Here is a 16,793-nt window from a genome sequence, read left to right as displayed (position 1 = left end):
ATGTAATACTAATATGTAACAAAAAATGTTTGAAGCGCGCTAACATCCCACTCAGTGGGTACACAAAGCCAATTTTGTTCCCAGCAAAAGGAAGTAAAGATTTAACATGTCGCTTAAGTGTACGTTTAAGGCTTGGGAAGTTCCTGGTAAAACGTAATTAGACATAAAAATTTAAATAACTTCACAATAAAGTAATATTTTGACATAAAAAATGCACAATATTATTTGAATTATTAACGAATGTCATCAGTCAAAATTTCAACCTTATGTGATATTTAATCAAGAAATGGCAGCGCAAAAACTTTCTACTCGATTATCTCCAAAAGTGCTTTTGGGTGCCTGGCCTGCTAACGTCCGTTTCCTTGTCGCATGACGATATGTACTGCCTATTTTTTTACTCAACTACTGAAACTAGCGAGTGGTGTCTGCATTATCACTGCACATGCAGACAAAATGAAGTGATGTAAACTGTACCACCAGTTATTGACTCGGTGGACTTTCCAACAATGATTTCACCCAATTTTTTTGTTTTTAAACTACAGAAATTGCATCTTGATGTCTGAGTTTTAAGGCACATTAAATTGGCAACATGAGCGAGTTCAGAGTTCATCACCAAGTCAGCGAGCTCATCAAACTTCTTGGGTAAGATCGGTTAGGGGCCGTCACAATTATCAACATTTCACGAGTGTACGAAGAGTACACTTTTTCAAGACCCCCCCCCCCTCCCCTAAAAGTGTATGGAAAAAGGATGATTTTTTTTTCACACAAGTCTATATATAGACACTTGCATGTGATTTTGTACATGTACATACAGTACATTTTCATGTACGTGTGTAGGACTATGCTGCGCATGCTGTACACAATACGTTCATGGGATGCAAAGCGGGGCCTGGCGCGGGGCACGACCGGCTCGGCAAGTGCTCGATCGGCATCGGTTGCGGCTGTCGGCTGTGGCGACGGGCGAGAAAACATATCGACATTAAAAAAAAAAAAAACGTACGGCGGCCATTAACCCCCCTCTCCCCCCCCCCAGCGTACGGTTTGTACGCTCGTGAAAATGTTGATAATTGTGAACGGCCCCTTAAGCGTCAGGGTAACCCAATAAATGTGGTTCAAAACTGAGCCATGTAAATACACGCTAAATTTCTTGGAAACATGTGTTTCCCAAATTTAAATCTAGACAGTGTTTCACTTGATATCACTATTACTGACTATGGAAGCTACTTAGCTAGTTAATTACCATGGAAATTCAAAAGGTCAAACTCAAAGGTGCATGACCTTGAGAAAAATACTTCAGTAGTGTTTTAGACAAACTGCAATTTTCGCCATCTTGTTTGTTCGTCCATCGTTGTCGATGAAGACCATGGTATCAGTTCTGTTCTGAGGAAGTCCAGTATTTGAGCCTCATATTTATTGGCCAATATAGGACTAGGGTCGGGGATTGTCAATTAGTTTTGCTGTAAGACCCTTCACCCCCCATTTCAGTGCCCTCTGTACAGAACTCAAGCTACTTTAAACAACAATGATGTCGTGTCCATAACAAGTCCATAACAAGTCTTGTAAAAAGTGAATCACAAAACCGTTTACAAAGTCCAGTCACAAATAACAGTAGATGAGTATTTACTTTGGAATGCCTTTGAAATAGCTTGTAAAATGGCTTGATGACTTGTGATAGACTTGTGCTTGATTATTAAGGACTTGTAATTAACTCAAGTATATATTTTAGCACTTACAAGTTAAATGCCTTATTTCCTTTGTAAAGTCTACCTGGTAGTGCAGGCCCAGAGCTTTATGTGGACCTACTCCTGAAGAACAGAACGCCGTATGTCACTACACAAGTGTCAGCTCACGGTGCTAAGTGCAAGATAGCAGAATTTACCCAGACTCCTGTGGAGTCCTGCAGAAATATGATGAGCTGAAATCCAAAAAGTGAGTCAATATGTGGAGTTTAACGAAAATATCTCTCTCTCAAATTCAGCTTCTGTCATTTGAATTTGTAAGGAAAACTGTGGATTTGATGTGGATTGTGTGGTCTGAATTATAATAAGTTTTAAAATGCAGAAATCCTTACTTTTGTTCTGCATTATGGTATGGGTCAGTGATTTGTCCCTACGAGAAATGGCCAAGCACTGAAAGGAATGTGAACATTTGAATGACAAAAATTTGCATTACTTCTGTCAAGTTCTGATGTGACTGGAATTGGACTAAGTTAGTCTTGTGCATTCGAACGTTAAAGGCATATAGGATAATTTGCATTACATGTACATACGTTTTGTTTGGTTCCAAATTACACCACTCAAAATCCAAAGGAGAGTGTTCAAAACCTAACCTAATGAGTTTCAGCTCAGTAGAAACTTTTCAAGAACAGTGAAAAATCAGGCACAACCTTTTGATCAACAACACAATTTATCTCTAGCACTATTTTTCCCAAAAAAATCAGTCGTTGACTGATCGTTGGAAATCACCTACATTTTGTGATTTTCTAAATGACAGCAAGCCAGACAAAATAATTTCAATAAATTTTAACCAATAAGTTTTTTGATAATTGGGTAAGTACTTTTAGGATAACTGGCAATTTATCATGAATGCCTGTCAGTGACATATATATTTGTTTGTTCCAGTAATCGGATCTAGATGCCTTTGTCTACCTCCTGTCCAAGTTGTCCGAAGACAAAGACACAGTGTCTGTCTTGCAACAGAAATGCCCAGGCTCTGCAGATGCCCATGGACAGGGTGGTCCTGCCTCCGTCCGGATCCAAGATGTCAGAACAGGAAGTATCGGAGGTAAAATAAGGGTGGTCAACAAATAACCTTTAAGGGACATTTTTGTGTGCAAAGGTGAACAGCTTTTTCACTGAGCTGATTCTGATTGTGTCTAAATCTTTGTGTTCTGTTTTTAACAATCCTTGTTGAACATCAGCAGTGTTTGCAGTTGGAATGAGCCAGGTATGAATTCATCATGCAAGAATATTTAGGCAAACATACTGGATAAGTGTTTCAACACAGTGTGTGTTCCAGATTATAAGGAACAGAATTTTCAATTTTGATCATTTTCTTAGACTATGTACCCGTGAGTTTATAAATAAAATGAAGACTAAGTTATAGCTGAAGACGATATTTAAGGCATGTAGGCACTTTTAATAAGAAAATCCTTGCGCAAAGTAAAGACAGGACTGGAACCAAATACCCTGTGAAATTATTCCCACAGATATATGGTGTCATTTGGATGAAAACTAACATTGAAGACGATTTCAGAATAAGGTACCCGCAGGCACAGTTTGTTTTTTACGGAATCCAGTTACGAGACTCCAAAACTTGTGCAAACTTTTCTCTGTTTCTCAAAAATGTATAGTATCCACTGAGCTGAAACTTGAACAAGTAGTTGTTCTGCTCCCTTCTTAAGATTTTGCGTAATTTTGTTGCTTCCCCCCCCCAAAAAAAAACAATTCAAAAAACGAAATCCTCCTATTACCTTAAATTTGTTACTAGCTGATGTGAATTATTTGTAATGCATGCCATTTCTCACAATTTGGTAGTTGCGTAACCAGCTTCTGAGTGTGGCCAGCAGTGGAGCAGCTAGCCAAGCCTCGGAGGTCTTCAAGAAAATGATGAGGGAGAAACAATCCAGGAAAAACTGTGAGTAGATACTACCAAAGGCATTGTCATTGTCAAATGTATGCACTGTCATTTATATTCATCCTCATACAATAGACTAATCCATTCGGCCCCGCCCACTGCGTATCTGGGTAACAACATGTTGGCCCCTCCAATGCCACGCGTATGCATGTTCCAGCAGGACGCGTGTTATGCACAATGCACGCATGCCAGACTTTCGTGGACGCATGTGGACATTAAGCTGGCCTCAGGTCAACCCGCGATTTGCTTGCGTCACGACGGAACTGTCGGCATTAAGCAGAAAATAATGCTCAGTTCACAAAACTGAGAAATCGTGTGATTCTCTTGAAGCAAGCGGCATCCCGACGCAAAATAATCGCAACCGTGCTCAAGTCACCCACGACCGACGATCCACCACGATTCCACATCATAGACAGTCATGGACTTTTTTTCACAATAAGGGGATAAATATGTGCTTGGCCGGTTCGGCTCGAGCCATTATCAGCGCGCATTCCCCTGATACGGTCTTAAATGTACTTGTATTCCCATTCACAAATACCTTTGAGTCAAAAAGTCGACACAAGTCAAAACACTTTTACTCTTTTTTTTTTTAAACATCCCTATAGCTATGGTATAGAATATAGTTACACTCAGGTCGCAAAAAAATTAGCAACTGCAATGTTCCCGACGGTCGTAACTCAAGACGCTGCTTGATCCTGAAAAGTCAGTCGCCGATTGATCTGTGTCGTCACAAGGTCGACTGAGGGCAGCTTTAGTCACAACTGTGTCAAAATACTCTGGGTGGTCCTTATAATGGATCAATCTATTGTATATTAGAGACGAAGAAAATATTTGAAATGTTGTCTGAATACTTACACCTCTTTGTGTCCATAACTGTTAATAATCAGACATGCTACTTGAAAGTTATATTATCATTGCTACTTTATTAAAAAAAAAAAAAATGTTGTCTTTATCATTGTTTCCTTTGCAGTATCCTTGAAGCTTCCCGAGCTGTCTTCCTGGGTACTTGAGAGGCCTAACCTGACTGGTGATTTCGTGTCAAGTCCAGGGACTTCTCAACGGGTGTGGGCTCTCGGGACACTACCCCTAGGGTGCAAGAATTGGCCATTGTGCAGGACCTCCTCATGGTCATGACGGTGAGTATTGCAGTCAGTGTCCCCAATCGCCAAGGATTAGGTCTGTGTAGGATTCCCATAGTCATGGAAAAATCCTGGGAAATTCTTGGAATTTAAAGCTATCATGGAAAGTCATGGGATTTTGTTATTTTACAAGGAGTCGTGGAAAGTTTATTTTCCAAGAAAAAAACTTCCAGTTTGCATTCCAGTTTACTATACTTCCTCTTTTATATGCATTTATGCTCTACACTTGTTGCTGTTCAGTGCGCCATTGTGGTGCTGTTATGGTGCTCAGTGGTCTTGTGTCAAACTGGAAGGCTGAAAGGGAGTGGCGCCCCTTGCCTCTAGAGCAATAGGCTCCAAAGACGCCAAAAACAGCGTAGGAATTGGCCATGGAAAGCCCTCATTTTGTCCCGGAAAAGTCATGGAATTTCAATTTAAAATTTCTTTCGGAATCCTGTCTGTGGTTTCATTAGAAAACTTCAAGCAGAAAATATCCATCTGAGGTTTTTATTGTGATATTGTTATTTTAGGCTTTGGCTGAAACAGGTCTCCAGGACTATGTTTATAACTGTTGCCAGCACGTGCCAGCATACTTGTCAAAGACCTAGACTTGTCAAATTGTTGAAAAGGTCTAGACAGGAGAATAAGATGAGGCCTTTCTTCCAACATAATCACATAATTGTAAAACTACATGCTCAAGATTGTAACTTGTATTTTAAATTCTTTATTTGGATTTTATTGACAGGGTACCGAGGGAAAGTACACGTTACTCCGCCCACCTCAAGACCAATCCTCTGGCCGCACCTTCGTTATTGACCATCACTGACGTCTCATTGCGTGAAGTGGCCAATCGCATCCTTCCTGTCTGTACTATGTACTCTGCTGTGGTGCGATTTATTGAGGACAAGTCATCCTTTGAGTATGGCATGGTTAACATGCCCTGTGTGGAGCAATGAAGACTCTCATCAAAGTGAGTTTGTCTGCAAATTTATGCCACAATGTTTGCCCTTGTGATGTTATCATTATTATTGTTACATGTTCCAACAAAACATGTAATGACGTCCGAAATGCTACATTCCTATTGGGAGCACAACTTGTTTTACCATATTTTTTGTCAGCCACACTTTTCTAATATACCGACAGAACTAGACACCAAAAGGTTTATAAGTCGTTAGAGAGCTAATTTTCTTCTGATTTCAATGAATTGAAAATTAAAACCAACTTTTTTGTTGAAGGGGGGAGCTAATTTTGTTGGAGCACAGTTACATATGTTTGTGAATGTTGAATATCTGAGAAAATGAATCTGCAGTCCAAATTCCTGAACTGGACTCTACAGCAATCAGCACTAGTCTTGGTTCAAGATTGTGATATTCGTTACGTGATTTATCAACTGAGGATGCAATTTGAGCCCTATGCATTTAGCATAATTCTGACCGACCGTACTGACATTTACGCTGGAATCGATTCTAATCAGAGTTAGGAATCAAATAAAATAAAGTACTTAAGAATCGAATATAGTGAGAAATTGGTTGAAATTGCCCCTCTTAAAGTGGAATTAATTTCTTCTGCACGCTAGCCAAAAATGTAATAAATATGAAGGTCTTGGAACTAAGGCAAAAAAAATAAATACTCGGTCTCTGGTCAGCGCGCGCGTTGATTTTAATCATGCGCGTCAACCTTTTTTCTTTTTTTCCAAATTAACATGGAAGCTACAACAGCGCCCTCAATTTTTGTACCAAGGAGCACCAAGGAATGGGGAAATTGCACCAAGGTAAATGATATAGGGCACCAAGGCAAATTATGGAGGACACCAATGTATAATGAGGACACAAAAAACAAAATAGTACCCACCTTGTCTGTACAATTCAAGCTTGAAAAAAAAAAAACGAGTCGCCGCATCAATTCCGGAACTTCGGTCTGACCAGAGACCGATTATTTTTTTTTTTTTTGGCCTAAGACTAGGTTTGCACAGGCTTTGTGTATAACTTCCCTTAATCCTCATAAGCAAGGAATCAGCCATTTGATCAATCAATCAACCAACTTGGTTTTGGAAACTTTGGGTATCATTTGAAGATCGTCATATCAAACTCAGACCTCATATTCCATTCACATGTTGTTTATTCCACTTGTTTTGATAAGGCATGATTAAAGTCTACTTCAGTGAGTTGTAAGTGCAGGAAAGCTTAACCCCGGCTCATAAAAAGGCTTGTTTGATAAGGCGTTTTTCAAGTCTACTTCAGTGAGTTGTAAGTGCAGGAAAGGTTAACCCGGATCATGAAAAAGGCTAACACGTTATTGGGTGATTTTGTAGGAGTATCCATCTTGACAGCTCAGTTGGAGCATCAGTTCAGACAGGGTCAGCTCCCTCTGCAGAGATTTTGGTTCTACATCCAGCCATGCAAGCAGACAATGGAGATCTTGGCGTCAATCGCACAGGCCATCGACCGTGGGGCATCTACAGGGGGTGCTGTGCTCAGCCTGCTGCACGAGAGGACTGTGACTATGATAGGGTGAGGAAAATACTTCATCTTTTGGACTTGTCCTTTTTGTGGTTGCAGTCTTGGTTTGGTTTTCCAGTGACTCTTTGACAGTAAACACTGGATTTTTGATGTGTGTTTTCATTTAAATTGATATTTATTTTCTTGTTATCTTATCAGTGATACACGAGCTCAGAACCTTTGCCTGTTCTTGACGCAGTCGGCTTGTGCACCGTACTTTGAAATTCTGGAGAAATGGATCTATAAGGGAATCATCAAGGATCCGTACTGTGAGGTATGTAGGGGTGAATTTCTCCTGCCTTTTAGGAAATACGGAGAGGTACGTTTTGTGTCAACAAAATTTGCAACAGAATGCCACAACAAATTTGCAACAAATTTGTGGTAGAATATTATTGAAGTGCAGATGTTTATTGAATGCTGGAAATCAGGGAAATCCATGAAAATGACTTTCCCTTTTTCCAGTCAAGGAAAACTCAGGGAATTTGACAGTGACCCAAAGAGAAGTTTTTTTGCCAGTGTGTGCGTATGTGCATCTTGTGCTATGTGTCCAAGTTGGCAATGGTGGCTTTTAGTATTCATGCAGTGTGAATATTATCAACTACTGATATCTTAGTTGCTTTACTGCAATCACCCTATTCCCAGCAACCTTGCTAAACTGAAAATATATCTCATGGGATTTTGGGAAAAATCAGGAAAAAATCTGGAAATATAGTACATTATTGACATATAATTTGCCTAAAATGAAGTACTCTCAATTCCACCTGTGCTGCTTTTGTAGTTCATGATTGAGGAGCACGAAGCCCTGCGTAAGGAGAAGCTACAGCAAGAATACAATGACGCTTACTGGGAGCAGCACTACACCATCTGTCGGGACAGGATACCAGTCTTCTTGGAGACGGTCGCTGATAAAATCCTTCGAACTGGAAAAATACCTCAAGTCATCAGAGAGTGTGGTGAGAAAGTTTGAAATGGAAGGTTTGGGGTTGGGTGGGGGGGGGGGGACAGATTGTTTCGTTTTTTTTGTTGAATCTCAAAGGTTGATACTAAGTCGGACTGAGAAAATGTTAATGATCTATAATAAAAAAATAAGGTAAAGTTCATTTAAGGTACTTAAATGGGACTTTCTAGGATGAATTGTGTGTCAGTAATAATTGAAGATAATTTTTGCTGATCGTATAATTGACATTTTAATTTTCAATCTTTGACTGTACCCTTCATTTTGTTTCCGAGCTTGAGTGGTTCAACTTAATTAACCCCAACTCCCTAGCATGATTTACTAGGAACCATACCATCCTGGCAAAATCCAACACCATATTCTGACTTCGTTTCTGGAGTGTGTGCCAACCCAATGTAAAAGACTGTCAGTTTAGGGGTACTGTACCCATCCTGACAGATTACAACAAAACATGCCGTGGGGATTTGATGGGTTCTGTTAGGGTTAAGGAATAACTCGGATTTTCTTAAAGGCTTTCTGGCTTTTTGGTTTAATTTTTTTTTAAGGGCGTGACCCCAAATGCCCACATGCAGAGGAGATATTGTACACACTGAAGGAGAGGCAGTATGTGAGCACATTGAACACGCCTATCAGTATGCAAGCAGGGTGCTACTGGATCATATTATAGACGATCGGGAACTGATGCCTAGACTCAGGTATGTTGAACACATTTCATCTGTTAAAGTGGGCAATGAACCTGCTTCTAGAAATGATGGACTTTGGAAATGGCCACAATTTAAGTTTGGAGAAAGTGCAAATACTTTTTAAAACTTATGCAGTCAACTTGTCATGATGGTATATTAACATTATTATAAAAATAAAACCAATTCAACAGCCACAAATGTGGCAGAAGTGACCAAGTTACAGTAAGGCCAAAAAAAAAAATATTCGGTGTCTCTGGTCAGACCAAAGTTCCGGAATTGATGCGGCACGCGGCTTTTTAAAAAACATTTTTTTATATTTTTTTCTTCAAGCTTGGATTGTACAGACAAGGTGGGGTACTATTTTGCTTTTTTGGTGTTTCTCAAGTACATTGGTGTCCTCCATAATTTGCTTGGTGCTTTCGATCATTTGCCTTGGTGCAATTTCCCATTCCTTGGTGCTCTTTGGAACTACCGCGGAACATTTTGGAAAAAAAAAAGATCGACGCGCATGATTAAAATCGACGCGCGCGCTGACCAGAGACCGACTTATTTTTTTTTTGGCCTAATATGTAAAATTACAAATATGTGCTTACATGGAAATTTCAAAATTGAAAAACTTGTTAAGGAACCAATAACTACTATAAAAATCAAAACATTGTATATGTATTGTGCGCTTGCATTGCTAATATTTTTCTCATAGCAAGTCTAGCAAGACAGTGTGATGGAGTAGCATGCTAGGCCCAATTTTACAGCGCTGCTAAGCACACATTATTTCTGCTACCAGAGCCTCTGTATGTTTCATGGAGACATGAGCAGTAAGCACACACAAAGCATGCTTACCTCAATGGAAAAAGCTGCTTAAATTTAGCAACGTAACAATAGACATCACCATATGCGCGCATCCGTTAGCACATCCGTGCCATGAAATAGTGCTTAAGGTCAGCACAACTTTTCTGCTAACTGTTCAGCAATGCCATGAAGTTGGCTCCTGATCAGAGTTTGAAATTTCGCTCACTAAATAAATTAAGGAAACTATTACTCCAAATTAACATTTTGAACCTTTGATCAGGTCCATAAAGAGATACTTTCTGCTGGAGCAAGGGGATTTCTTTGTCCACCTGATGGACATAACCACGGAGGAGATGAAGAAGCAGGTGGATGAGATCATCCCAAGCAGGCTGGAGTCGCTGTTGGAGTTAGCTCTACGGACGAGTCAAGCCAAATCAGATAACTTCAAAGATGACTTGAGGTGAGAAAAGTGCCTTGTGTTGAGTAGACACAGTATTCAAGTGATGGTTTGTTTCCCAAGCAGGTTGGAGTCGCTGTTGGAGCTAGCCTTGCTGACTAGTCGGGTCTAAGATAAGAACTTTTCCAAGTCTTGGGTATAAAATTTTAGGCTTTGCATGGTGGAGTATCAGTATCGTTTTCGGTTTGCAGTAACACCATGTGGTAATAACTACTGTCGCTCAGTAGATATGTAGTTCTGATAAGAACTTGTCCTGCTTATCAACTTTTGCTAAGTAGTTTTAGTTCTGATACGAACAGTCCTGCTTAGTTCTAAAAGTACTTGTCTTTGGTCTCAACGTTTCGACTAGCCTGCTCCAGTCATCGTCAGGAGACTGCTTGGGTAGTCTTGGGTAGATACTCTGTCATGACGTTTGAGCATAAACACTAATTGTTTTGTCTGTGTGTATTTTTTTCAGGGTGGCATTGCTTCCTTATGATCTCATCACACAGCTGCTGAGAATATCTCCATCGAGTCAAGGGTTGAGAAATGTAAGCTTTTGAAAATAATTCTTATCCTTGGATGAACGTACAATTCAGTTTTATCGCTCAAGCCATCCATCCTGATAGAGTCATTCTTCTGTTATAGCAAATAGATTCAAATCCCTGTGTAATGCAATTTGTTTTTTTGTTTTTGATTTATTTTTTCATGATTTTCCATACAGCAATCATTCAGGAGATTGACCCTACTGAGATCAACATTTCTTGTCTGGAAGCATTCTCCTTTGATTACGTCGTCAGATGGCCTGAGTCGCTCATCCTTAGCAGAAAGGTAGGAGGAAAGATTTACAAGTCCTCACAAGTACTCACAATTCCTCGCAAGTCCATCACAAGTCCTCAAAAGTCATCACAAGTCAACACAAGGCATTACAAGTCCTCACAAGCCAACGCAAGTCCTCACAAAGCCTCATAGCTCCTCACAAGTCCGCACTAGTTCTCACAAAAACTAACAAGTCCTTGCAAGTCAACACATGTCCTCACAAGTACTCACAAGTCCTCACAAGTCCCCAGTCCCAAGTCAAGTCAAAAGCTGTCAAATGAACTGTGAAAAAAGTGTTCCTTTGTTTTTATTCACCCCATTTCTTGTGACAAGACTTGTGACGTGAGCTGCAATTTACTTACGAACAGACTTGACTACTGCACTGATGTGGATATGCATAATAATGCAACTACTGTATATATATTTGATACAACAGTGTCAATTTTGTGGACATGGTGTCACGTGAGTTTGAAGCATTTCTTTTATTGGGCTTTTGCGCTTGAGAACAAGTTTTGAAACAATTGATTAATTCTGCCTCGATGCCTTCATTGTTGACAATCTGTAATTTTTTATATTGCAGGCATTGACTCGCTACCAGATTCTGTTCAGACATCTGTTTTACTGCAAGCACGTGGAAAGAATCTTATGCAAGTAAGTACTGTGGTTCTTGGCACTATCTCCATGTAGATGGACGCTCCAGCATATGGTGCAAACATTTGTTTGGTCACACATTTTGTTTATGTTGTGATTTTTTTCCAAGGCTCCAGTGCTGTTGTGAGAAGCCTTAGCCGCATCAGACTATCTTGTTTAGGGCTATTATCTAGGTCTTTGCCCATTACAACTGCATTGGAACAATCTGACAATAGACATAGCCGTGGCTTTTAAGACTCATTTCGGACATGGCATCTCATTGCACCATGGGAAACTTTCACGCAACCTCGAAAAACCATTACTTGTACAACTGCTTAAACTAAAAATTATGTCAAGAGTTTATAAAAAAGTTGTCCATTTTACAGCATAATTAGTCCTGCTATATGGTGCCACTTTGTAATTAACAAATTCCTGTAATGATTTTGAATAAGGAAGAAATAGTGTGTTGGAGCATTTTAAACGCCTGATTTAAACCGGCTAGTAGCATATCGTAGATAATGGCTCGAGCCGAATCTTATTCATAAATTCCTTTTTGGTCAGAGCCTAATTTTTTTTTTTAATTCACAAAATGTTAACAATTAATGTGTCGCTCAACAATTTTAATCAATGACCAGGCCACTTGTATGTTGCGCGTTTCGTGAGTGTGATTTGCTAAACATCTCCTTATATGGAGATCATATAAATGGTTCTGAACCACCTGGCTGCAGTCGGCAAGCGTAGCGCACGCTATGTTCATGTGGTACAGAGTGCAGCCATTTAACATCACTTTAAACGTCACTGACGGTGTTTAAACAGTGGCTTAACACCACACACATGACGAGCTCTCAACCAATAGGAGTGGGTAAACTGTCTCAGATATTTATGAATGACTTCTTATCTTCTCTTTCCGTTTTTAGTTTGTGGGTGTTGAACAAGGCAGCTAAGCAGTACACCCTCCACTCTTCCAGGTGGTACGCTGCAGCCTTTGCACTGCGCCAGAGAATGCTTCACCTTGTCCAGAATCTACAGTACTACATGATGTTTGAGGTCATCGAACCCAACTGGCAAATTATGGAGACTAAACTAAGACAGGTATGGACAAAAATAACTCAGTCGAAAAAGTACTTTTTATAACTCAAGATTTTAAACAGTCACTCGAGGTGGAGTAGCCTCTCGAGGTGGGCAGATGTTAACCTACATGCACCAGCTGTGTCGGGACACTGGGCTAGCCTCCGCAGCCGAGATCAGGACGGCCATGGGAGAGCGTGATATATGGCGTGCCTTTGTTGCAGTCCGACTAAGTCGACTTGATGATGATGATGATGATGAACAGTCACTCCCTTAGACTGTGTAATTCTAATCGATGTAACTGAGCAGCAACCAATAAAAATTTCACAAATTATGCAAAACTGATTTTGTGTTTTTTTATTTTTGTTTATTTGATTCTTCAGGTATCCACCATTGATGATGTACTCGATATCCACACCGACTTCCTGAACATGTGTCTGAAGGACTGCATGCTGACGGACCCGGAACTACTGAAGATTGTCAGCAAACTCATGCTGGTATGCGTCACATCGCCAACTGCATACAGGTCAGAATACCAAAAACTCAATTTGTAGATTTGTGAAACAAGAATTGTAATTGAGTCAGTCGCAAGTCAACACAAGATATCATAAGTCATCATAAGTCACCACGAGTCACCACGAGTCATGACAAGTCATCTCTTCTCGATTCAGGATACGAGCTATTCAAATGAACCATGGCAAAAGCATTCTTTTGTCTTGACCTGGCTAGTGTATTGACTAGTGATTTGACTTGTGATTGACTTGTGATTGACTTGGGATTGACTTGGGATTGACTTGTGATTGACTTGTGATTGACTTGGGATTGACTTGGGATTGACTTTGGATTAATTGGGATTAACTGGTGATGGATTTGTGATGGACTTGGGATTGACTTGAGATTGACTTGGATTGACTTGGGATTGACTTGGGATTGTCTTGGGATTGACTTGGGATTGACTTGGGATTGACTTGTGATTGGCTTGGGATTGACTTGCGATAGACTTGCGATTGACTTGTGATGGACTTGTGATAGACTTGGGATTGACTTGGGATTGACTTGTGATGGACTTGTGATTGACTGGGATTGACTGGTGATGGATTTGAAATTGACTTGTGATTGAATTGTGATTGACTTGGGATTGACTTGGGATTGACTTGGGATTGACTAGGGATTAATTGGGATTGACTGGTGATGGACTTGAGATTGACTTGGGATTGACTTGCGATGGACTTGTGATGGACTTGTGATTGACTTGGGATTGACTTGGGATTGACTTATGATGGACTTGTGATTGACTTGGGATTGGCTTGGGATTACTTGTAATTGACTTGTGATTGGCTTATGATTGACTTGTGATTGTCTTGTGATGGACTTGTAATGGTCTAGTGTGTGACTAATTAAAACTCTGCATTAAATAGACCAATTGTAAACATGACATGACAAGAAAAAGATTTCAAAGTTTGTTTTCTTCCTTTGCACAGCGAATGACAGAGACAATGAACGTGGAGGGTGAGGCGAGTTTCCGAGTGGATACGACAGACCCTAAAGGAAAAGATAAAGACAAGTCTGAGTCCAGGAAATACAGGACTGCAGCAAAGGTATAGTCATGGGAGTCAAGTCAAGAAAATCAGCTCTGTGCACAAGTACCCCTCAAGGGTACAAAGGGAGAGTTGGAGGAGACCACTGGAAGGGACATTCGAGTGCATTGCTGACGATGCCTTGCACTCACGCACAGATACTATGGCTTTGTGTACATTCAGAATAACATGAGTTGTGTGTACCTTGTGTCATATGCGCACAAACAAAAACATTGTTTAGGCCAAAAAAAAAGTCTCCGGTTTCTGGTATGCGCGCGCGTCGCCGTAGCCATGCGCGTCGGCAAAATGAAGAAGTTTTTTTTTTCAATGAAAGATGATGTCTCAAAACCGCCAAACTCACTGGTTTGACAGGAATCCTGCTGCTGCACAATTTTAACGTGTTTTGAGATGGGTTATGGTCGAGAATAAGCTTTATGTGGCCTCTCTGGACTCCCATATATTTGCACTAAGTTTGGTCGGGCACCATTTGCAGTCATCAGCCGACATTTGAAGCAAAAAAATCAGGGAAAAAAAGACTTTTTTGTGTGGCCTTATGGTGTAAATCGAGGATTTTCTTTTGTTTCTCTTCCCTTTTCCTTTGTTTATACTCTCAGCTCTCATTGGTTTTGTATACGTTTTTCAACCAAGGAGTCCTTGATGTGGTTCCTGTCCGCTTTTGAGGAGTCCTTGGTTTCATAACCAGAAATATTTAAATAATAACCTTGAAGTTGAAGAGTTATTAATTAAAAAAAAAAGACAATTTGTTGAAGAGCACAGGGAATGCAACTTGAAACATTTCTGGTGTGATTATCTCTATCAGGTGGCATCAGAACACGTGAACTGCTGATTGGCAGCGAGGAATTCGCCAGCACCATCGCTAACTTTGACAGCAACTTCTCCACTCTACTGGTCAGCCTGCTGGATCAGCTGAGTCTCTTCAGCACTACAGACTGCGAACACAACATGACTAACATCATCCACAGACTGGACTTCAATGGGTTCTACACCGAGGGGTTGGAGAGGGTGGCTGCTGAGAGGCGGAGCAAAGAATACGAGGGGGAGGCACAGGATCAAGGTATGCTGCAGTAAATTGAAATCTAGGATATCTCAAATACACTGGCACTGTTCGGATAATGTAGTTGAACTGACAAACACATCCTAGAATAATGTACTCTTTGAACAAGCTAATATATTGGCATACACCAATTTTAGTCTCAGTTATTATTATTATTTTATTTCTTGGATTGAAACTAACTATTCCTCAAAAGCGCCCTAGGCACTGTAGGCCATCAGCCTGGGGGTTTGGCCAGTATCAAATCAGGGCATAAATGATTATAGTGCGCATGCGCAAGGTATACCGCCCCTAGCGTGGCAACAAGCATATTGATGGACATTTGAAAAAAAGGGTGATAACACCCAAAAAGCTGCAACCGCTGCAATGCTATCACATATTTTCTGGAGGTGTATGCCTTGCCAAAAATCGCTATGACAATTATTCCCCTCATTTGATACTGGTGGCCAAAATTTTGGACCGAGGCTGATGGCCTACTGTAAGTTCGTAAGCCTGAAGAAACCTGTAGAGAGAAGACAATGAGAAGAAATTACCGTTTTAAAGGTGGGAGGAAAACCCCAGACGAATATTTCTGGGGGAAACCCACGGAATCATGCAGGTAGGGACTGAAAACCCAATCCACATGTGGTCAGGACAGGAATCAAACCCGGGCCATAGCGGTGAAAGGCGAGGAAAGAAACCACTGCGCCAACCGGACTGCGACATCTTAGATCGTACTGTGCACAGCGTGCATGTACTGTGGGGTTACATCTTTTGCTTGCGTGCCTGCCACTTAGCTGGTACCCGCACGTTTAGAGACTGCTAGTTATTTGCTTAGTGGAAACTGGTTAAGCCAATGCCATAACTACCCGGATATAAACGTTAAACACGCGATTCAGCCCTCAATTTTTAGCCCGCGATTCATGCTTGCCGCATATTCAACTGTACATTCTAAAGCATGGTTTGATTGTTCTTCTACATGTAAGTCTAACGTATGGGAAAGGGCTTTACTGCCCCCGGATTCTGCTGGGGACTTAAGCGGCATCCGACACCGACCAGATTTCTGATTTATTTTACCCGATTGGCATTCAGACGGCTTCATATTATTTCATTCTCTTTTTTACCCTCTTGTTTCAAACCAGCAGGTGCATCAGGTAGTTCTCTGACCAGTGTCTCAAGCCTGTCGTCCAGGGCGAGATCTGACTCAGCTGGTACTAGTCACAGACCAGGGAGTAAAGGGACGTAGCCAAGAGGTGATCTGATGACGAACCGATGGCGCAGAAAGCCAAAAGAATAAACTATGTGAAAGGTGAGATGTTTACAACGAGAAGGGTCTGATAGTTTGTATATCCACTGTGCGAGATGTTTTGCTTGTACTGTATGTAATTGCTAGTTTTCCTAAAGTTATGAAAAGTTTCAGAAATATTTTGCATCTAAATTGACACTTTATGTATTTTCTTAGACTTAATGGTACATAGGATTATTTGCTTGAAGTGCATTGTTTTTTTTTAAGCAACGAAATTTCGCAAAAGC

At 40.6% G+C, this 16,793-nt stretch overlaps 2 protein-coding genes across 2 annotated transcripts; both read left to right on the top strand.

The window, feature by feature from the left end:
* Window positions 1–589: 589 nt before the first annotated feature.
* On the top strand, window positions 590–5,710 carry LOC115920628 (gamma-tubulin complex component 2-like). Its single transcript, XM_030976862.1, has 5 exons — window positions 590–642; window positions 2,661–2,784; window positions 3,537–3,636; window positions 4,607–4,727; window positions 5,500–5,710. The coding sequence occupies exons 1-5, from the start codon at window positions 590–592 to the stop codon at window positions 5,708–5,710; spliced, it is 609 nt and encodes a 202-aa protein (XP_030832722.1).
* Window positions 5,711–7,028: 1,318 nt separating this feature from the next.
* On the top strand, window positions 7,029–16,506 carry LOC115920627 (gamma-tubulin complex component 2-like). Its single transcript, XM_030976852.1, has 14 exons — window positions 7,029–7,264; window positions 7,412–7,526; window positions 8,031–8,205; window positions 8,753–8,852; window positions 9,960–10,139; window positions 10,594–10,649; window positions 10,840–11,063; window positions 11,515–11,585; window positions 12,482–12,656; window positions 13,016–13,129; window positions 14,114–14,230; window positions 14,824–14,881; window positions 15,030–15,284; window positions 16,403–16,506. The coding sequence occupies exons 1-14, from the start codon at window positions 7,029–7,031 to the stop codon at window positions 16,504–16,506; spliced, it is 1,980 nt and encodes a 659-aa protein (XP_030832712.1).
* Window positions 16,507–16,793: the final 287 nt, after the last annotated feature.

The sequence above is a fragment of the Strongylocentrotus purpuratus genome, unplaced genomic scaffold (genome assembly GCF_000002235.5).
Source record: "Strongylocentrotus purpuratus isolate Spur 01 unplaced genomic scaffold, Spur_5.0 spur5_contig_93, whole genome shotgun sequence".
NCBI classification, from domain to species: Eukaryota; Metazoa; Echinodermata; class Echinoidea; order Camarodonta; family Strongylocentrotidae; genus Strongylocentrotus; species Strongylocentrotus purpuratus.
Note: the sequence above shows the minus strand (reverse complement) of the source record. Positions and strands in the feature narration are given on the sequence as shown.

What these genes read in the sequence shown, in the direction of transcription:
- LOC115920627 (XM_030976852.1), top strand. Translation starts at nt 7,029, where the DNA reads ATGAAAAAGGCTAACACGTTATTGGGTGATTTTGTAGGAGTATCCATC. An exon ending in CCTATCAGTATGCAAGCAGG is followed by an intron (nt 8,853 to 9,959) that starts GTGCTACTGGAT and finishes ACCTTTGATCAG; the next exon opens with GTCCATAAAGAGATACTTTC. An exon ending in AACTTCAAAGATGACTTGAG is followed by an intron (nt 10,140 to 10,593) that starts GTGAGAAAAGTG and finishes TATTTTTTTCAG; the next exon opens with GGTGGCATTGCTTCCTTATG.
- LOC115920628 (XM_030976862.1), top strand. Translation starts at nt 590, where the DNA reads ATGAGCGAGTTCAGAGTTCATCACCAAGTCAGCGAGCTCATCAAACTT. An exon ending in CAGAACAGGAAGTATCGGAG is followed by an intron (nt 2,785 to 3,536) that starts GTAAAATAAGGG and finishes ACAATTTGGTAG; the next exon opens with TTGCGTAACCAGCTTCTGAG. An exon ending in GAAACAATCCAGGAAAAACT is followed by an intron (nt 3,637 to 4,606) that starts GTGAGTAGATAC and finishes TTTCCTTTGCAG; the next exon opens with TATCCTTGAAGCTTCCCGAG.